The sequence below is a fragment of the Kogia breviceps genome, chromosome 19 (genome assembly GCF_026419965.1).
Source record: "Kogia breviceps isolate mKogBre1 chromosome 19, mKogBre1 haplotype 1, whole genome shotgun sequence".
Taxonomy (NCBI): domain Eukaryota; kingdom Metazoa; phylum Chordata; class Mammalia; order Artiodactyla; family Physeteridae; genus Kogia; species Kogia breviceps.
In genome coordinates, this window is record NC_081328.1 from 7,492,912 (window position 1) to 7,514,304 (window position 21,393).

At 55.4% G+C, this 21,393-nt stretch overlaps 1 protein-coding gene across 6 annotated transcripts in view; it reads left to right on the forward strand.

Moving 5' to 3' along the window:
• The window catches only part of PIK3R6 (phosphoinositide-3-kinase regulatory subunit 6), a 42,239-nt gene extending 21,667 nt beyond the window's left edge, over nucleotides 1-20,572 (forward strand). For 2 of the 6 annotated variants that reach the window (XM_067021059.1, XM_067021064.1), the window contains 13 exons: nucleotides 565-748; nucleotides 2,899-3,064; nucleotides 5,195-5,293; nucleotides 6,377-6,797; nucleotides 7,136-7,214; nucleotides 7,865-7,987; nucleotides 10,870-10,980; nucleotides 12,220-12,310; nucleotides 12,597-12,667; nucleotides 13,164-13,254; nucleotides 14,674-14,789; nucleotides 19,204-19,316; nucleotides 19,912-20,572. In XM_067021059.1, coding sequence (XP_066877160.1) covers nucleotides 565-748; nucleotides 2,899-3,064; nucleotides 5,195-5,293; nucleotides 6,377-6,797; nucleotides 7,136-7,214; nucleotides 7,865-7,987; nucleotides 10,870-10,980; nucleotides 12,220-12,310; nucleotides 12,597-12,667; nucleotides 13,164-13,254; nucleotides 14,674-14,789; nucleotides 19,204-19,316; nucleotides 19,912-20,065 — 1,819 coding nt within the window. In that variant the 3' untranslated portion in view covers nucleotides 20,066-20,572. Of the gene's footprint in view, nucleotides 1-564; nucleotides 749-2,898; nucleotides 3,065-5,194; nucleotides 5,294-6,376; nucleotides 6,798-7,135; nucleotides 7,215-7,864; nucleotides 7,988-10,869; nucleotides 10,981-12,219; nucleotides 12,311-12,596; nucleotides 12,668-13,163; nucleotides 13,255-14,673; nucleotides 14,790-19,203; nucleotides 19,317-19,495 lie in introns of all 6 variants that reach the window. The other 4 variants (XM_067021061.1, XM_067021063.1, XM_067021060.1 and 1 more) reach the window with 4 other exon arrangements.
• The last annotated feature ends 821 nt before the right edge of the window (nucleotides 20,573-21,393 follow it).

Genomic DNA, 21,393 nt, shown 5'->3' on the forward strand with positions numbered 1-21,393 from the left:
CAGGAAGGATGTAGGGTCCCTCCTACAGGGCTATGGGGTCGATGGGCCACGACACTGAGGGAGGGAGCGACATTTCAGCTGGAACTTACCTAGACATGAGAGGGACCCAGAGGGACCAGCTGCCCCCCTGGAAGGGCCGTGCCTGCTCTTCTTCTTTTTTTTTTTTTTTTTTTTTTGCGGTACGCGGGCCTCTCACTGCCGTGGCCTCTCCCTTTGCGGAGCACAGGCTCCGGACGCGCAGGCGCAGCGGCCATGGCTCACGGGCCCAGCAGCTCCTCGGCACGTGGGATCCTCCCGGACCGGGGCACGAACCCGCGTCCCCCGCATCGGCAGGCGGACTCTCAACCACTGCGCCACCAGGGAAGCCCAGTGCCTGCTCTTCTTTGCTGCAATCTCCACCACTCCCTAGTGTTGTCCCCCAATAGAATTTTGAATTTGAGGCTCCTGTTTTTGGAGGAAGTAAATAACTTGGGGGGGGGTGGCGGGTGCTGCAAGGCTCTGAGGGTGGCCCTTCTCCCCGTGGTCGTCCTCATCAACCCCCGATCCCCGCACCTTTGCCCTCAGAGTGTTCCTCTTCGTGGATCCTGAGCTGGTGTCTCCCTCCGTGTGCAGTGCCCTGCTGCTGGAGATCGAGGCGGCCCAGGGGCAGCGGACACCGGAGGCCTGCATGCGCCACGTGGTCTCCCACGCCCTGCAGGCGGCGCTGGGGGAGGCCTGCGAGGCAGGCGTGCTGCAAAGGAAGCTGCAGGTGAGGTCATTGCCCTGCCCTCCATACCACTGCTCCCTTTCCTCGGCTTCCCCCTTCTCCTGTTTCCATATCGCCTCCCCCCCCCCCAGCCAAAGATAAAGACACATTCACTAAGGAAAATTTGAAAAACAATGCAGAAGAGCCAAGAAAGAAAATAAAAATCACTCGCACCCCCTCTACCCACACACATTAGCAATTAACATTTGGTTTGGTTCCTGAATAATAACGACAGTGACCATCATAAGAGCCATTGTTTATTGAACGTCTGCTGTGTTCCAGGCACCGTGTTAAACACTTTACAGGTGTCACCTTAAAAAAGCCTCACCACAGCATTGTGAAATGGATGTACTTGTCAAAACAAAGGCACAGAGAAGCCCGTGTCCTACCTGTGGTGGCACAGATAGGAAGTGGCTGTGCCTGGATTTGAACCCAGGTCTATCTGACTTCAAGCCTATGTTCAATCACCTTCCAGCCCCATCTGCAGCCCCACTCCTTTTTAACAATTGAGCTATCAGACTCTGTATACAGTTTATATACTGCCTCTCTATGTGCATATATATAATATCTATTTTTCCTTGCCACTGGAAATATGCCATATGGAAATATTTTCCTTGGAAAACATGTGCTTCTGCTGGTGCAGAGAATTCTGTCTCGTGAATGTGCTGTTATTTCTTGAACTATCCCCTGCTCCTGATGCAGGCATTTAGTTTGTTTCTAACACTTGCCCGCTCATTTCCTAGCTTTTCTCTCTGACTCAGCCTCACTCCTGTCCACGGCCAAGACTGCAGCAGGTTGCGGATTCTCTGGCCGCGGTGGCCCCAGGTGCTGGATTTCTTGGGTGGGGGAGGATGCCGGTGTGGCCAGTCGGAGTCTGCACAGTAGGAGGAAAGGCGCCTGCCCTGCGGGAAGCGGGGTTGGAGGATGGCTCAGGGCCGTGGTGCCGTAGGAGGGGCCGGCTCCAGAACAGGGTGTCCCTGTGGCCCCTTCCAACTCTGATTCCTTGTCCCTCTAATTGCTCGTGTTCATTCAGCTGGTCATTCAGCAAATATTTACTGGAGCCCTAGCTAGACAGGATGACCCACTCTCCCGTAGCCCAGGAAGTTAAGACCCTGCTCAGCGGACCCCTAGCACAAAAAAGAGATCAGAACAAGCCCTGCTGTGCCTGCCCATGTCACTCGTTTGGGCCCTGCATCCTCAGTCATGAGCTGGGATTAGCTGGTGGTGAGTGGGGGTGAGGGGACACAGCCAGAGAACAGTGATCCAGGGGAGTTCTCAGGGTGTCAGAGAGGTACCCATGGAGACAGGAGCCTTCGGTGCTGGAGAGCATGGTGAAACTCAAAGCTCTTCAAAACCTGTTTGCGCTAAGGAGAAAGGCTCAGCTTGGTGCTTTACCCTTAACCTCTTGAACGCTTGCTAATCTGCCTTTTTTAAAAGAAAAAGCAAGCTTCCGGCTCTAAAGCGTTGGCAGGCCATAGTACCTGGCTAGAATTTAATAATAGAGTTTTGTGATCATTATATTCATCTTAGTTATTTTCTGATTATGACAAGTGACACTAGCCTTTTTACTTAGACCAGCGATATAAAATTTGCTTTTGAAATAATTTTGAAGCAAAAAAAGTGCAATGATTTAAAGAAAAATAATGATTTATAAGTGGTAGGTCAAGGCAGCATAGGAGTGACAGACGTTTGGGAAATACTCAACAAATATTTATTGAGCACTTACTATGTGCCAGCAGATGTTCTAGGTGTTGGGGATGCAGCTGTAAATGAAACAGACAAAACTGCTGCCATCCTGGAGTTTCCGTCCGAGTGATGGCGGAACAGTGATCCAGATACTTAGTGACATTCCAAGGAGGCTGGGCGCCAGAGGCCATCCCTGCCCCCCTGGGTTCCCGACATTGCCGGGCGCCAGCTGTCCCCCCACACGCCGAGGGGACCCCCAGCTGCAGGCGGCATCGGGCAACAGCTATGGCAGGGCAGGAGCCGAGCCCTGGACGTGGGAAGGGCTTCATGGGGAAGCTCCTGCCGGAGTCCCGGGAAAAGGGGAGGTGCCACTGGGCTGGCTGTCCGTGCACCTGCAGGCTTGGCGTTGGAGCAGGGGTGGGTGGGTGCAGAGCCGGAACTCAAGCTCTGATGCTCCTCCCCGGCAGACCAGCTCCCGCCGCGCCCTGGAGCGCTATTTCCACGCCGTGGTGGCAGCCGTGGAGCAGATGGCCAGCGAGCCCAGCCCGAGCCGGGAGGGCCACCTGCAGAGGCTGGAGGAGATTTACTGTTCGCTGCTGGGGCCGGCGGAGGCCGCCAGGGGGCGCTGCGGCGGTAAGCGGCAGGCGCGGTGAGCTGCGGTCCGGGTGCCCTGCAGGGGGCGGCAGAGAGCAGCGCTGTACCTGCTCTGAGTCTGCGCGCGTGGCTGAAGCGGGGTGGGACACGCAGCGGCTCCCAAGAGCTTGAAGGTCCCGGGCTAATTAGAAGGTGGGTAATTAGGGTGATGATAACAGCTGACACCTACTGGGCACCTACTAGATACCCCAGTTGCTGTTCTCAGCAGTTTACACATATTAAATCAATTAATCCTCACAGTAGACTACTTATGAGGTAGAAAGCATTAACCCCATTTTGCAGGTGAGAAAACAGAGTTAGAAAGAGGCTATAAATCTTGCCCAAGATCACCCAGTTAGTAAGTAGCAGAGCTGAGATTCAAACCCAGGCTGTCTAGTTCTTAACCACTATACTGTAGCAACCAAGGGATCCAATGGTCCACGGAGCCTCTAAAGAGCATCCAAGATAGCATCTGAGTCCACATCACTTACGTCTGGTCTCACAGATTTTTATTCCAACGCTTCCTTTCTGCTTGCATTTTGATAAGACAATGCCATACACTGATGGGAAGCAAGCCCGTGTGTGTTGCAGAAACTCCAAAGAGCCCAGAGAAGTGTCTGGAACATATATTTTCTGGCTATTGGAGGACGGTTCTGATTTGTGTCCTGTTTCACGGCCGCTCAAAGCACCCGTGGAGTTTGTCGGCCGGCATGCCCCGAACGCACGGTGCACCCATAGGTACAGAGCATTTATTTGCCTGAGGACTGGAAACCATGGGCAGAGGCCAGCGTGCCAGCCCTCCCTGGGCTTGACCTCGGCAGCCCAGGGAGGGTGGAGACTGCAGAAGTCAGGGTGAGGCAGGCAGGTTGGGCACCTACTTAAAACTTCCTCCTCCTTCTCAGCCTCCTCTTATTTTGCTTTAATATTCTACACTGCCTCTGATTGCCACATGGAAATGTCTACTCATGAAGCCAAAGGTGGGCCAAACCCTGGGGCAAATCTGGCTTTGTTCTCCTTGGGTACCACTTGCTAACTCAGCAGTAAATCTGCGTGGGCAGGACAAGACCAGTCTGGGCTGCCCCCACCATCCCAGACGCATCCAGGCACCTGCCTCCCGCCCAGACTTGCCCTGCGCATCTTAATGGCCAGCCAGCACCCCCTTTGAGCCCCTGCTGCTGGGGGGCAGCGTGGGACAGTGGTTATGGGCACCGTGTCATGGGTAAAAGCATGGACTCTGTAGCCGGGCTGCCTGGGCTCAAATTCTGGCTCTGCCACTTACTGTGTGACCTCAGGCCAGTTACTTAACCTCTCTGTGCCCCTAACTCCTCCTCTTTAGTGAAGATAATATTACCTGTGCCCAAGGGTCGCTGGTAGGACCCGGTGAGATGATAGCACTGTGGGCATGGTGAGAACAGTAGTAAGTTAAGTGTTCAGTGACCGTGGGTTGCTCTCCCCTAAGGAAGCTTGCAGCCTTGTTCAGGAGGGAGCTGTGCTATGTGGAAGTTAAATCCTGAGGCTACATGTTAGGTGTGCCCAGTGTGCAGCCAATAAGGTCTGGGGAGGGGATGACTCCCGGGCTGGAGTGTCAGGAAGGCTTCTGGAAGGAGGAGGCGGGGGGGGGGGGCGGGGTTGGCTGGCCCTGCTCTCTCCCCTGGATGCAGGCTTCCTGCTGCTCTTCGTACTCGGCCGTGACTCTTTTCAGCACCAGGAGCGAACATTGATTGAGCATTTACTGTGTGCAGGCTCCCGGAGGAGGCCCTGAGAAATACGGAGGCCTTTCCCCTGGTCTGCATGTGGCCAGGATGTCTCTGAACAGTGGGAAAGGCAGCATGGCTGCAGCGGGGCTGGGCGAGGGAGAAAAGGTTGGCAGTGATGCAGTGAGCTGGCCTGCGAAGGGTCCTGAAGGCCCAGCTAGGAAGTCTGCAGGAAACTGGGAGCCGCTAGGCATTCTTGGGCAGGTGTTAGGCCCTGGGTGAGCTGATGGCGGCAGAGAGGCAGAGGAACTCGACGGGGCCAGATATGGGAGGGCGAGGGTCTCTGCCACCCGCCCCCCTAGGCCCCACACCGGAGCTGGGGGTGGGGAGAGGGCAGAGAAGAATGCCACAGTCCTCTCCTCTGTGGTCTCCACAGCCTGTCCTTCAGGTGACCCCCCCCCGGACCGGCTGCTAGGCAGCTCTCTGCCCAGCCCCCTTATCACCTTCCACCTATGGACCGACGAGGAGCAGCTCTGTAAGTGCAGTGCCTTTGACCCCTCTGGGGGGAGCGGGCTGGAAATAGTGGCGTGTGCGTGTGTGCCTGTGCGTGTGTCTCTCAGCGTGTGTGCAGGTGTCTTTGCGTGTCTGTGTCTTTATGTCTGCGTGTGTGTACACTGTGTGTGTCTATCTCTATGTATATTTATTGTGTATCTGTGTGTACGTCTATGTCTGTGTCTCTGTGTGTATCTTTGTGCATTTGTGTGTCTGTGTTGTGTCTTTGTGTCTGCCTGTGTATCTGTGTGTGCTCCTTGTTCCCTGAGTTGCTTGCAGCACCTGAAAAGAGGATACATTTTCTCTATGTCAGAACACTCCGTGCATTAGCCACTGGCCCCATGTGTCTAGGAAGCGTCACATGCCATGATGGTGCCAACAGACAAGACATGTCCCCAAGAAGGAGACAGGCACGAAAAAGCTATGGCTTCCGGAGCAGGAGGGGGCCTTCTAGAGAGGCCCACTCGCCCACACTTCCCCTCCACGCTGATGTCTGTCCCCCAGTCCCCCTGGCTCTTCTCAAGGGAGGGGCGAAGATAGAGCGGCAGGCTGTGGTGGGAAGTGCCAGACTGGTGAACCGGGTTCAAGGCCCACAGGTCCTTTCACGTGCTGGGTCACCCTAGACGGACTCAGTTCCCTGGGGGCCTCAGTTTCCTCATGAGCAATAACATGAAGGTCGATTAGAAAAGCCAGGAGCTGGGGCTGCCCTGGTGGCGCAGTGGTTGCGAGTCCGCCTGCCGATGCAGGGGACGCGGGTTCGTGCCCCGGTCCGGGAGGATCCCACATGCCGCGGAGCGGCTGGGCCGCTGAGCCTGCGCGTCCGGAGCCTGTGCTCCGCAACGGGAGAGGCCACAGCAGTGAGAGGCCCTACTCGTGGCAGGAGTGTGTGGGGTTCTTAGTCTCTGGTGGCCACAGAACCTCTGTTCCTTCACGGAACATCTCAGGAGGCTTCTGTTCAGCTAACCGTGTGTGGGAAACACGGAACCAGCAGCCTTGCCAGGGTGGGGCCCTGCCAGCCTCGCATCCCCTCTCCGCCCTGATGGTCCCCTTCGTCTCCGCATCCCAGGGAAGGAGCTGGTGCTCTTCCTGCGCCCGCGATCCCAGTGCCTCAGTGCAGACTTGGAAGCCTTGGATCTGCAGGGCCTCCTGCCAGACCAGGCGTTGGCCCGGGCGTCCATGCTGTCCACCGACAGCGGCATCGAGCGGGACCTCCCTTGGGGGGCCGACGAGCCGCCCGCACCCGGCAGCCCCGAGGTGGAGCGAGCCAGGCTGCAGCGCAAAGGGGGCATCAAGAAGCGGGTGTGGCCCCCGGACATCCTGATGCCCGGCAGCTGGGATGGGCCGCCGGGGCTGCACCGGAGGACTGGCAGGCCCAGCGGGGATAGGGAGCTGCTGCCTGGGGTCTCCCGGCTGCACACGGCCCGGGTGCTGGTGCTGGGCGACGATCGGATGCTGGGGCGCCTGGCCCGGGCCTACCACAGCCTCAGGTAAGGGCCCCTAGGTGCGGCTGGGAATGGTCGGGGCACAGGTGGGCCCAGCCTGTGCTGGTGGAGGATGGAAGGGGGGGGTGCTCAGGTGGCCGAGGCCTCCTGAGGCAGAGGGTGGGGCACCGTGCTCCCGGTGCCCCCGCACCCGGCCACCATGGAGCACTGTGCTTCCTGCTTTACTGCACCCATTCTACAGATGAGAAAACAGAGGTTCAGAGAGAGTAAGTCAATTGCCCAGAGTCAAGAGATAATAAATAGCAGAGCCAGGGTGTGGAACCAAGTCTGTCTGAAGCCAAAAGCCCCTGCCCTCATGCCTGTGCTCTGCTCCCCCTTGCCAGGAAACGAGAGACCCAGAAGTTCTGCCTCACCCCCAGACTCAGCCTGCAGCTCTACTACATCCCTGTGCTGGCACCTGAGGTGGCTGGATGGGGGCGGCGGGGGACGTGGGGGAAGAGATGGCAGATGGGATCGTTCTTCCTTAGGATGTGGAGCTGGGAGAGACCTGGACGCTTTCTGTCCCAGAAGCCACAGACGTGGGCCCTGGGGGCTGCATGTGGCCAGAGAGAGATGCTCTCTCACTGGGAGCATCGTTTTGCTTTTCTAATGGAATTAATGGCAAGCTTCTCAAACGGGGCTCTCACACACACGCACACGCGCACGCGCGCACGCACACACACACACCCCCCCCCTCAGCCACATACACGCCGCCCTTCCTGGGGGGCTGGGAATGAAGCCGGACTGGCAATTTTTCATTTCCGTTGCCCACTCTGCTTCCGATTGGAAAGCATTAAATTCAAGGCAGTACTTGCCTCTCCCCTTTTAAGGCTGCTGATCATTTTTCAGTGTCCCTGGCATGCATCCTCAGGGAAGGGGATTCCAGCTTCATCTCAGGTGTAAAACACGTCTTCACATGGTGCACAAATCGACACCCCAAGCGGTTGAGTGATTTGGCCACATTCCCAAAGCTAGTTTGCCTGGGAGGGGTACCTGGGGACCCTCCGAGTAGGAAGAGAGTGCCAGAGGGGGCCTGACGGGTCTGCCCTGTCCCCTTGTCCCTTTGTCCCCAGAAGCCCACAGCATCCAGGCATTCAGAGCTCGGAGAGTTGGCTGCGTTCCTGGGCCGCGCAGACCCGTGGTATGAGAGCATCGTCAACACCCTGTGCCCTGCCATCCACAAGCTGGCAGAGATGGTGAGGCAGCGAGGGTAGGAGGGTGGGAGGGAGGTGGTAGGGGGTGTTTTCTTGACCCTTGACCTCAAGAGTCAGCCCAGGGAGCCCCATGAGGGGTGAGGCGGGAAGGGGTACAGAAGAGGAGCCCTAACCAGCTAGTGGCTGGAATTCACTTGGAGCGCGTACCAGGCACCTACAGGAACGCTATGGAGGAGATAAAGTGAAACATTCTTAAGTGTGTAGGCCGATTATATGCCTTCTTTTGTGAGTTTCTCGTGCTATTTTCTCTCCAACTGCAACAGTTCATGCTTCCTGAGCACTGCCACATGCCAGGTACTGTTCTAAGCACTTATACGCAGCAGCCCTACCAACCAGGTACTCTTGTCTGTCTACAGGCGCTATCGCCACTGCATTCCCATTTTACAGATCAAGCAGCTGAGGCACAAAGAGATTAGGTCACTTGCCCAAAGCGACAGAAGGCGTCCCACTTGGAATCAGGCAGCTTGATTCCAGAGCATGTTCTCTTAACCGCAAGCCAGTGCCAGTTCCCCACCCCAGGCAGCGGTGCGGGGCAAGGAGAGCTCAACTTTTACTGATTGGAAAGGCCTTCCCTTTCTGCTGTCATATGTGCTGCAGACATTTTCCCCCACTTTTTTATTTGATCATCAATTTTGTCAAAGTGGTTTTTTTGACTCACAGAATTTCAATATTTTTACCCTTTATGGTTTTTGCCTTTGGAGCCGTGCTTTGAAAGGCCTTCTCCACTCCAAGATGAACTAAATATTTACTGATAATTTCTCTAACACTCTTATGGTCTCAATTTTTACATTTAAATAACCTGTCTGCCGTTAATTTTAGTATGTAATTTTATTTTTTCCAAGTGTTTAGCCAGTTGTCCTAAAGCTATTTATTGCGTAAACCGTCTTGCCCCATCAATTTGAAATGCCACTTTTATCGTTTACTAAATTGTCACACATGCTTGAGTTGATTTCTGGATACCTATTCTTTCTGATTCATCTATTCATTTTTGTATAAATTAGCACTTTTTAATGTTAATATCTGGCACGGTACATCTACCCCGTTACTCGTTCAAAACTTTCCAGACTTGGAAAGTCTTGTTTCTTTATCTTTCCAGATAAATTTTATTTTATTTTATTTTATTTATTTATTTATTTTTTTGCAGTATGCGGGCCTCTCACTGTCGTGGCCTCTCCCGTTGCGGGGCACAGGCTCCGGACGCGCAGGCTCAGCGGCCATGGCTCACGGGCCCAGCCGCTCTGCGGCACGTGGGATCTTCCCAGACCGGGGCACGAACCCGCGTCCCCTGCATCGGCAGGCAGACTCTCAACCACTGCGCCACCAGGGAAGCCCCCAGATAAATTTTAGAATCGCTTTGTCAAGTTTTATTTTTAATTCCCTTGGGATCTCGATTGAAATTTGGAGAATTAACATCTTTAGCACCTTATGTTACACTCTCTGGGGGTGAGGTATAACTCTTCACTTATTAAAGTCTTCTTGTATCTCCCTCAGGTGAGTTGTACAGTTTTCATCATATAGATTTTACCCATTTCCTGCTAAACTTATTCCTTATGTTTGATGGTGTTTTCTTATAGTCGTGGATTTTTCTCCCATTATATTTGGGTAGTAGTTACTGCTAGTATAAAAGGAAGTTATTGATTTTTACATAATTACTTTCTAACTGGCCACATTTTGCTTCATTGCCTGATGGATTAGGGCATCTTCTTATATTCTAATAAAGATATTGGAGATAGGCATCTTTTCTGAATTATTACTTATCTGAAAATGTCTTTGCCTATATATGAAAGACTGTTTCGCTGGGTATTAAAATACCTTTTCCTCGAAACCTGGAGGATACTAACAGGAGAAACATCTGATGCACGGTCTCATTTATACTCCTCTGTTGGTAGCTTTTCTCCCTGCCAAGACACATGTAGGATTTTTATTTTCCCGTGCTCTCTTTCCCCTTATAATTAACAATTTATGTGGCCCTTACACTTACTCCAAAAGCATTTTCCACATGGAGAAAATGGAAATAGTGTGAACAATGGCAGCACTATTAGAAGAAGTTCATAGTTCCTCAGTGTGAGCTTTTTGAAAGGAACAAGATTTCAATAGACCAGATGTGAAAGTTAGGCGAGATATTATAAGATTGGATACGGGTGAAATACTCTGAGCTTCTTTCCAACTCCGATACTATCAGACATTATGTAGACATTCTGTTTACCTGAAAAACCCATTATGCTTTATAATCATATGGGGTTGGGGAAGGCCTGTAGGACATGGCACCAGTCATTTCCCAATAGCATGTAAACATTAGCTCATTTATTAATATATTCAGATGCCACAAGAACTCAAAGAGACCTCAGATCATCTGGTTCCAGCTCTCATGCCCAAGGTTACCTGGCTAGTGAGTAGCTAATGCAAACTAGAACCCACTCCAGTCTCTCTCATCATTACTTACATTCTCAAGCATCTTGTCTACCCCAAGCACCCAGCACAGTGCCTTATACACAGAGCTGCCCGATATGTCTGTGTGGATTGAAATGAATCAGAGTCCCTGAGATGGGGATTTAGACAGGCATCTTTTGATTAGGAGCAGAAGTTGGGTGGTGGGAAAGGCTTGGACTGTTGAAGGACCAGCTGGCTTAGTGTATCACAGAGGGCACATGGGGGCTTTGGAGTTTCTCTGTTAAGAAAGTGGTGGGAATTCCCTGGTAGTCCAGTGGTTAGGACTCGGCACTTTCAGTGCCAGAGCTCGGGTTCAATCCCTGGTCGGGGAACTAAGATCCTGCAAGCCATGCAGCATGGCCAAAAAAAAATGGCAGCTCCCACAGTAGGATGGAGGAAGCTGGCTGAAGACAGTACCTCTCCCTCACTCACAGCCTCTCTGCCTGGACACCTCCCAGACCGTAGACCCCTTCATCCTGGATGCCATCACCTACTATGTTCGCATGGGCACCCAACCCATCTATTTCCAGATCTACGCAGTCAAGGTAAGCTTCCCACCTGGGGCTCCAAGGAGACCATGGCGGCCTGCTGGACCCCAGGACCCCACAACCTAAATACCCTGGTTCCAGGGAAACAGGGGCCCAGGATGCAAGTCATAAACTCATCCAGACATTCTTGGTTGTTAACTTTCTCTTCTTACTCTCTGGATGAGTCAGGTAACTATTAACCCCTAAGGCCTCAAGTTCAAGGAGGAGCAGGTTTTCTTCATGTGGAAGGTTCTCTCCCTTACCTCACATCCTTCCCTTCATCCTTGCCAACCCTCACGTCCTACAGCAAAACTGCCCTCATCTCTGCTCCTCTCAGCCCGATTGGGTGCTTCTCCTGGGTGCCCCTGTGATGCCCTGGGCATCCCTCTGACGCCTCACTGCCACTTTGTCATATACCTGCAGATGCCTGTCCCTCCCCACCAAAACCCTGAGTCCCCTAAGAGACTGTCCTTTGTTTATCTTTGAATGTCCTGCTATTAACACCATAAAGTGTGTGTGTGAGTGTGTGTGTGTGTGTGTGTGTGTGTGTGTGTGTGTGTGTGTGTAAACCAAAGAGTGGGTCAGTGTGGGACCGGCTGGGTGCAGTGGGTATAAAATTAGAGCCAACGTGAGGTGGTAAGAAGTTCCTGGCTTTGCCTCCTGGTCCCTGCACCTGTTCACTGTGTGATCGCGGGTACCTCTGCCTATCTAACATTCATCTTCCCCATCTTTGAAATGGGGATACGCACTTCCCTGGTGGTCCAGTGGTTCAGACTCCGTGCTCCCAATGCAGGGGGCCCAGGTTCGATCCCTGATCAGGGGACTAGATCCCACACATATGCCGCAACTGAGAGTTCGCAGGCCGCAACTACAGATCCCGCGTGCCACGACTAAGACCCAGCGCAGCCAAATAAAGGCAGAAAGAAATATTTTTTTAAAAAAAAAAAGGTGGGGCTGTCTCAATTGGCACAAGCCTTTCTCCTTTCCGGAAGGCAGGTGCCATGTAGGAGGCGGGGCAACCATTTAAAATAGGAATAATAATCTTCACCACAGGGTTCCTGTGAGAATTCAAATGAGTAGAAAAATAAATTAAAGGATAGGGGAAGATAAGGGCAAGGAAGTCGGCCCACGGAAGATTTGAGGGCAGCAGTGGGTAGTTGGATTAAACCCCCGCATCCTGGGCTGCGGGGGTTAGCGGGGAGCCGCCTCTGCTGGCCACGGCCTCCTCCAACCCCCCTCCTCCTCGCCTCCCTCCAGATCTTCTTCAATGACCTGAGCCAAGACCCTGCAGAGGACATCTTCCTCACCGAGCTCCAAGTCAATATCCAAGACTCCAAGTTGGCCAGAGGTGAGCATCTGTCTCCCCTCCCCAAAGCTGACCCGGACTCAGCTCCGGAAGGCCCGCTTCCAGAAAGTCCTCTCACCTCTCACCTAACGGTTCTCCCCAAGCCCCGTCCCACCTCTGCTGAATCCCGGGGCGCTTTGCCCGACTGGAGGGCCGCCTGGGCCCCCTGGGGTACTGCCTTTCCACCCCGGGACAGAGGCAGCTTCAGCCCCACCTCAGTGAGGTGGGGAGCCAGGGCGGCAGGGACGGGGACCCCCCGCCTTCATTCAGCCTCTTCTCCCCACTGCAGATAGCCCTTCGCCCAGGAGGAGGGCCGTGGCCGAGGGCCCGGGGGCTGAGCTCTCCGTCTGCTACCAGAAGGTCAGTGTGCGTGGCACGGCCAGCAGGTGGCCCGGAGGTACATCTCGGGGGGAGCAGATGTCAGGGACGTCAGGGGGAGCAGACAGAGCCGGAGGAAACTTCTGCCCTTTTCTCGCGGCTGCCCCCAGAGTTCCCCGGCCCCCAGGGGGTTTTGCAGGGATGCGCGGCTTACAGGTGTCCTTGCCCACGGCCAAGGAGGCGATCTGACCTAAGGAACAAAGGCGCTGTCCCCTTGCTCAAAAATACCCTCCTCGCTAGCCGGCCCGATGTATGGGGGTGTAGTCCTCGGCCCGGAAGGCTGATGGCGCTCCCTGGGCTGAGTTCTGAGCCTGCGTCCTCTGGCTCCTTACTGGACATTAGTGACACGGCCGGCACTCAGGGCAGGGACGGGAAGCGGGGGACACGGGGGGCAAAGGGGACAGAAGCGGGACTGTTGACCTAGTGTTGCGTACCTTGTCCTGAGGACCCCCTTCCGTCCCTCCGTCCCCCTCCCCAGGCCCTGCTCAGCCACCGCACCCGAGAGGTCACCGTGTCCCTGCGGGCCACCGGGCTGGTCCTGAAGGCCCTTCCAGCTGGTGACACTGAAGGTGAGGGACACGCCGAGCAGAGACAGGGAAGGACGCGCCCGGGAAAGCTGGGCCGGGGAGGAGAGAGGGTGGAGCGAGAGGAGACGGGCCGAGCCAGGGGAAGGAGCCTCCCTCCCGTCCCTGGGATCACAGAACATGGTCGCACTCTTACCCGTGCCGAGCCCGCAGCTGGGCGCCAGGCTGCCCGGGTGAGGACCCGCCTGGCCTTCAGGTGGGTCGCCACGGAGCGGCACTGGGTGATGTTTCTGCCGCCAGATGAACCTGGGCTGGAAGGTGGAGGGGCCACGCGGAGGGGTGTACGTGGCCTCGTGTACGTGAAGGAGACGTGTGACTTTGGCAAGAGCTCTAAGACAAGAGGCGGTCACAGAGCAGCGGGTCAGGAGCACAGATTCTAGAACCAGTTGCGCAGGCTTCGAAGCCCAGCTCTGCCACGTTTCCATCTGTGTGACCTCGGGTTACTTGTGACCTCTCTACCTGTTTGTTCATTTCTAAAATAGAGACAAGATGCCAATGTATGTGCACATAGTAAACTGTAGCGTCAGCCCTTATTGTTAAACTTTGATTTCTTCTGTTTCCTTTACAAAACTCCCACCCCATCCACCCCCGCCCTAACTCCTGAATCTCCTCCAAATTTTCCATCACACAGTCCTGTCCGAACTGTTGTTGGATCTCTAAGAACCCTCCTTCGTCGACAGAGAGGGGTAAAGCCAGGCAGCAGTCACACAATAATAATAATAATTATTTTTTTTTTTGCGGTACGCGGGCCTCTCACTGCTGTGGCCTCTCCCGTTGCGGAGCACAGGCTCCGGACGCGCAGGCTCAGCGGCCACGGCTCACGGGCCCAGCCGCTCCGCGGCACGTGGGATCCTCCCGGACCGGGGCACGAACCCGCGTCCCCTGCGTCGGCAGGCGGACTGTCAACCACTGCGCCACCAGGGAAGCCCACAATAATGATTTTTGACACATTATACACTGTGAGGAAAGTCAAGGAAATGCTCTCAACACGTTGGCGCAGATGCCCTCCTACAGCCCCTCTGTCTCACACACCATCCTGGGCTACACACTTCCTGCCGTTCTGAGCATGCCCAGTGGCTGCAGAAGAACTTCTTCCCACTGGCAAGGGGCACAGGAGAAGGTGAAAGAAAGGATTTAGGTTGGTGATGGCTGCTATTCCTCAGGACATAGAAATGTGGATTCTCCAGGGGAGGGATACAGAGGACCTGGAGGGAACTGAGGCTTGGCGAGAATCAAGGTAGAGTCAGGAAGTCGGGGGCTGAACAGGGTGTGGGGAGGGGTTAAAAGGGGGTGGGGCGGTAGTCAAGGTGGGTTTGTGTCCTTCTTGGGAGGCGGAGGCTCAAGCTCCCCTACTTCCCTAGAGGGCCATTCACAGCCCTTCACCCGCCTTCTCATTCTTCCCAGTTGCAGGGCCCACCCACTGCCCCCCAACTGCTGCTCCGGAGACAGACCACACGTGCCTGAGTATTAGCGTGACAGAGGTTGTCAAGACCTCCAACTTGGCAGGAAGATCCTTCTCTGTAAGTACTGGGTAGAGTGAGAACGGGGGAGATTCAAGCAGGGTAGGTGGCAGGGAGCCCGGGGGGAGGGTTTCAGCCAAGGGGGAATGGACTCTTCTGAGCCTTTCTGAGCCTTTGCTGTTGAAGTGGGTCTTCCTGTTGGAAAGAATCTGCTTTCCAGTCACTCTGTTTGAAATACTGAGCAGCAACTGGCATGCGTAAGGCACTGGAAGAGTTAAGGCCCCGCCCTCCACCTCCACCTGGACCATCTGAGGACCTAAGACGAGCCCAGGTAGTAGGAAATGCACCCAAGTTCTGGCGTCCCCCGCACACAGCAGCCAGACTCCCAAACAGCAGTGGCCCGGCCTTTGACCACATCAAACCAGCTCTTTCAACCTCATCGCCCTACCGCCACCCTTTGCCCTTACCGATACTCACAGAGAGTCCCTTATTGACACAGACATGGGACCTGCCCATTTTCTGCCTATCTGATGGCCTCTCTGGACTTCACTGCCCTTCTCGGCTGGGCTTGGAGCCCGTGATCGTACCTGAACCACGTTCTCGGGACAGCCTCAGCTTCCCTACATCGCCTGCCAGGCAGACGCTACCTTTCGGTCAAGCCGCCTCCTCGGTCTGACGCTCAGGTGTCTGCTTCCGCGACATCCTGCATCCGTGCAGGTCAGGGCCGCTGCACGCTCGTGACCTCCCACCTCATCCCGAGCCCCGGCATCACTCAACCCCTTTCCTCTGGACTCTTTTTCCTCAGCCAATTCCTCAAATAGCTACTGTTCTCCACTTCAGTCCATGGCCCACTTCTTTTCTTATTCCCTGGACTCTCAAAACCACGTCCATGGCTTTAGTCCAAGTCGTTAAGGGTGCCCAAACCTTTATCTCCTGCTCTGACATTCATCCTTGAGTGTCTGACTCCAGCATTCGACTAAGTCAGCGTGGCCTCGGTGTCCCACGGCACCCCAAACTCAAGATGTTCAAAACCAGAGCCGGTGCTTTCTAGTAGTTAAGAGCTCTCTAGAGCCAGACTGCCTGGGCTCAGACCTGGGCTCTGTCATTGACCAGCTACGTGACTTCAGGCAAGTCACTCCAGCTCTCTGTGCCTCAGTCTCATTGCCTGGAAAACGGGGTCGATCATGGTACCCCCCTCTCCAGTTGTTGTGAGGATTAAATGATGGCGACGTGTCAAGCTTCTAGAAGAGTGCTTGGCCAAGTTAGAGCTATATATGTGTTAGCGGCTGCTCTTATTTCATCCCCTCCTCCCCTGTGTCCCGTCTCTCATTCAGCGGGACCATCATTAACCAGTCACCTGTCCCAGAAACCTTGGAGTCAGCTCCGATGCCTCCCCTGTCTCACCTCCCCGTGTCCACTGGGTTTCTCTCTCAAACACTCTCACACCTCTCCCTTCCTCTCCACCCTCCTTCTTGTGGTCCAGCGAGGCTGACCATCTGTCCCAATTTGCCAGGGACTAAGGGTTTCCTGGGACGAATTGGTCACCCTTGGGCCAGACCTCCATCCACCCCCTTCTCCTGGACAAACTCTACAGCCTCCCCGCCAGTCTCCCCGATGTCATATCCCAGCGCTCCTCCAATCCACCCTCCACACCTCGGCCTGCGTGATCTTTCTAAAACAGAGCTCGCACGCTTGACTCTGTGCTTAAAAGCCCTCGACCATTTCCTACTCTCCAGGGCAGAAGGGCGGAGAAACTTCAGTGTTGCATTGCTCGGTTCCTCTTTCTCTCCATCTGCAACTCTGGCCACCCCTGCGAGCACTTTACGCGGGGCTATCGGTGATACTGAACCACGCCTGGGTCCTCTCGCCTGCCCTCAGCAAAGCCAATACACTGACACCGGGTCGTGGCGAAGGAAAGGGCGGTGTTTGTCGCAGGTGCCAAGCGAGGAGTCCAAGGAAGCTGGTGCTCAAAACCATCAAAGCCCCCGATGGGTTTCAGCAAAGCACTTTTAACGGCCAGGTGAGGGAAGGGCCTCCCAGTGTCAGCTGGTGCACAGCTCTCTGATGGGTTGATGGCGAGGTAACAGGGTGGCGTCACAGGGGTTCACATGATCAATCCTTAGGTGCCAGTAGGTCTGGGGGCTACCTGCTCATGATCATCAAGTAGTTAATTCCTTCCATTTGGTGGTGGTTTTAGCATCTGTAAAACAACTCAGGAAATGTGCATCAGATACTGTTATCTAGGTACTTCAGAGAGGAGCTACAGCAGAGGATATGGGGGAGGGGTCTGTCCGGGGAAGGTCCCATAGTGTCCTGCTGGGTTACATTTGGAGGTGTACCGGCAGACCCTCCTCTGTGCCTTTGCTCACGCGCTTTGCTTGGCCTGAAACCCCATTCCTCCCTTTCTTTTCCCCATCTGCCCATCTGCCTTTCATAACCCCTATTTCTCTTTCAAGATGAAGCTCAGGTGTTATCTCCCCCAGGTGGCCCTTCCCTCCACCTCCTCCACCACACTCCCCATTCCCCACTCCCCGGAGAGCTAGGGACCCCACCTCTGTGCTCCCCCAGAGCCCTGGGGACACAGCCATGGAAGCATTTGCAAAACTATCAACGATATGTGATCTCGTGGCTCAGGCCCTATCTCCGCCTTTCCAGCACTCACCGTGGGAATGGGCCAGAGCGGGAGCTGGCTAGATGTTCCCTGATCATCTGATCCAGCCTCCACGCGTGCACGATCTCACCTCTAACCAGAGTTCATTTTTTCTGGGGCAGCCTGTGCACTGGAGGAGCGCTCTGACAGGCTGAGAGCTTTGTACTGAGCTGAGATCTTCCAACAGGACAGCTCTGTATTTGAGCTTCAAGTTCCAGGGTGGACCTAGTTACCTTTATGTCTTTCCTCTTTCAAAGTCAGTTCCTTACCACAGTTTCTATTTTTAATGGCCTCTTTAAATAACCTGGTTGTGAGCTTTTTGCAGATCTAAACCTACCACCCTAGCGAGTTCCCTTTTACCTCCGTACTGTCTTGCTACCTACAAGGTAGTTGCTAGTACTACCATAATTTTTTCTCAGTCGGTGGGAAGCAAAAGCACAGAGTGATTAAGAATCATGTCCAGGGGCTTCCCTGGTGGCGCAGTGGTTGAGAATCCGCCTGCCGATGCAGGAGACACGGGTTCGTGCCCTGGTCCGGGAAGATCCCACATGCCGCGGAGCAACTAAGCCCGTGAGCCATGGCCGCTGAGCCTGTGCGTCCGGAGCCTGTGCTCCGCAACGGGAGACGCCACAACAGTGAGAGGCCCGCATACCGCAAAAAAAAAAAAAAGAATCATGTCCAAGGTCACACGGCTAATAAGTGGCAGAGCCAGGATGAGAACCCCGGGCTCTGGGTGCAGAGTCTCTCGGAACATTCTTGCACACGCTGCCCGTAGACTCCTGGCTGCCAAGCCCACCTCCCACTCCACAAAAGTCCAGCAGAAATGCCTGGACATGCTTGAGCCCCCCCTCCCCCCACCAGGTTGAGGCTCTGTTTGTCCCTCTGCTGTTTGACAGCAGGAAAGTGGATCAGCCCTGTCTACCATAGAGAGCTTATGAAAAATGCCCAGGCCGGGGCTGGACTCCAGACCACTTAGGTCAGAATTTCTAATTTTATGTTTCGGAACGGTGACTCCAGGGTTGAGAATACTTGAATGAGGTGGAGGCTAAGGCTCTAGAAACTCCAGTGCTCTGTGGTGGTGGGTCATGCAAAGCTGCTGTCCACGTGTGCTATGGGCCAGTGACCGGAAAGGCCCTCAGTGCCCCACCGGGAGCCCAGGATGCTCTACGTTCTCTGTCCAGGGGGAGGGGTCTCTCGAGAGCTGCCCCCTCAGGTCACGGGTTGGAGGGCTGCCTCGGGGCTGCTTTCCTCTGCTCCTGGGTACTCTCTGGAGAAGCTGCGCGGGGCTGTGGCTGTGAAGGGTGGGAACACCTTGACCCGGGCTCCCCGTGCAGAGGACGTAACTAGCCCCCATGGTACAAACTGGGGCAGGCTTTAGTCTGAGTCATGGGGATAGGTGGCTGTTTTCCAGACCCTCTGTCTCTGCCCCAGGGAAATAATCTTGTATGCAATCCAACACTGAGTACAGGGGTCAGGGCTTATTAAAAACCCTGAAGTGGCCCCCGATTCTATACATAACATGCCCATCAAATAGGAGGTGCTCAGGTCACTTCAGCACCTGGCAAGCTCTAGCTGTAGCATCCCAGGTTGTGTTTGAACTTAAGGACAACAGGTGGGAAAAAGAACTGCAGAAATGATGGGAGAGCCAAGGACCAGGGCAGCCTAGAAGCATCTTATGCAGGCTTGTCACTACTCAGGGTCACTTGCAAGAAGAGAGGCAGGACCCTTGTGTACTGAACTGAAACACACACGATTCCGGGGTAGGAGGTGTTGGCTGGGCCGTCTGTTACCAGGGTGACGCTCCCCAAGCTGTCTCCGTTGCAGACGGTGACAAACACCTTCCGTTCGGCTAATGTCCAGATCCAAAGCCGGGACCAGAGGCTGCTGGCGCTGTTGCTGGACAAGGACAGTTGCCGCGCGTACAGGGATGTGGCCAGGTGAGGCTGCGCTCCGTGCCCCTGGGGCAGAGCTTCCCGGCTGCCGGCCCCGCCGCCCCCCCCCCCCCCCCCCCCCCCGCCCCGCGCTTGCCTCCAGCCCTGAACGCCTTGTCTGGGTGGCTCGTGGGCCAGGCAGGTATCCCTGATGGGTGTGGACTCAGGTGATGACTTAAATCCAGGAAGAAGAGCAAATGACGGCTGACCTTGGGCAGTAGCTGAGATTAAGTTTTCCCGAGATTCTTCTACAAAGGCTCAGCCCGCAGCCCTCCTGATCCAACTCCCCGTGCTGGCACTGGCCCTCCGACACGAGCTGCCCTTCTACGGCAGCTATGACCCAGTTAACACGACACTTACTGGGGTCCCCCGGGGAGGTGTATGTAGGTCAGGCAGGCACGCGGGGTGACCCATTCAGGCGTATCCTCCTCTCTGTGCGTTCGCCCCAGGCTCAGGGCTTCTCTTTCTCCGTCTGACTCTTCCTCTTCCTTCTGCGGAGCCCCCTTGCCCATACCCGACAATAAAGGGGCTACGTTTAAAATGCCCAGGCAGACCTGACCCCTGAGATGGGTCTCCCGAGCTGGCCTCTCTCCGCCTACAGGTTCGAGGTTGCTCCCTGCCCAGAGCCGTGTTCTGGGGCCCAGAAATCCAAGGTGCTGGGGCTCAGCTCACACCAGGAGGAGATGGAAAGGACCAAAGCCAAGGCCAGACCCCTTCTAATGCCCATCAACACGTTCTCTGGCATCGTCCAGTGAGCCCAAAGGGGCTGCAGAATCGCTGAGTCTGAGCGCGGCGGGCCCGAGAGGAAGGATACACTACCCCACCCGCCCCAAACACTCACAGCAACGACTAGAACAAGGCTCCTTGGGCCGGCTTCCAGCCCCATCTAAGAGCCAGCAAGCCCCAGGAGCACGGGGGGCTGGCCGTGGCGGGTGCGATGGAGCAGGGCCCCCACGAAGGGTGGAGGAGGCCCTGGCCAGGCTGTGAGCACAAAGCCCAGCTCCTTGCGCCCGTGTCCGCTCCTCCGTTGATTTCCAATCCCTGCCTCTCCCACGCAAGGCCCCCCACCCGGCCCTTAAAACCAAGGTGAGAGCTGCCGTCCCGTGGCCTGGGGCAAACAGGATGTGGGCAGCGGCAGCCCCTGGCGCCCAGTCTGTCCCCGTCCCTGTAGCGGGCCGCTGCCCCACCTCGCCCACTCCCAGGCAGGCGCGCCTCCCGCTTGAGAGGAAATGTCAGGTTCAATAAATGCACGCTGAAGTCTTTCCGCTGTCCTCTGTATCGGGCGATACTTGTGTTTGAGTAGAGGGCATAGGCACCACATAGTCTAACCTAATGACTCTGCTTAGGCCCAGGTAAGAGCTTGGTGAAACATTCACTGGTGTGTTCTGTCCACCTGCCCGGGCCCCTCCTCGTTCACGTTCACGGGGGGCCTCCTGACCAGAGATGTCTCCAGAACGGAGGTGGGGATGCAGGCTCATTTCAGAGGAGCCAGAGATGAAAGACATCAGAAGTCTTGGCTTTTGAGTTCAGATGTTAAGTCCAGATGTTATCCAGATGCTAAGTCCATACCTATCACCTGGGCAGTCCCAGGGGATGGTGGCATTACAGGATGGGAGAGTCCCTTCCAGGTCTGGGACCCAAGAGTGGAGAGGTAGGCACTTCACTTTGGGCCTCATTGCCCTGGGGGTGGGGGCAGTTCTCAGAGCCTAGGGGCATGGCGTAAGAGGGGGTGCCTGGGGGCCTAGGCAGATGGACCCAAGAGCAAGCTTAAAGAGAGTCCCCGCGCCTCTGTGGGCTCGGGAATCAGCTACGGTTTTCCCCAGGTAGTTGAAAGCAAACAAGCCCAAGGTAAGAGGTGCAGCCGTGAGTGGCTACAGGGACCACAGGACCTGAAGCCTGGATGTGGACCGCAGGCACCTTGACAGACACCATGTGGAGAAATCCCTGCCCCTCGGTGGCGATCCACCCTGGACAGGTGAAGACGGAGAAGCTGATGGAGGTGCGGTCCTCCACCGAAGCTGCCCCTGCGGAGCCCGGGGAGGAGAGGGACTAGGGACAGCCCTGAATGTAACGGAGATGGTTT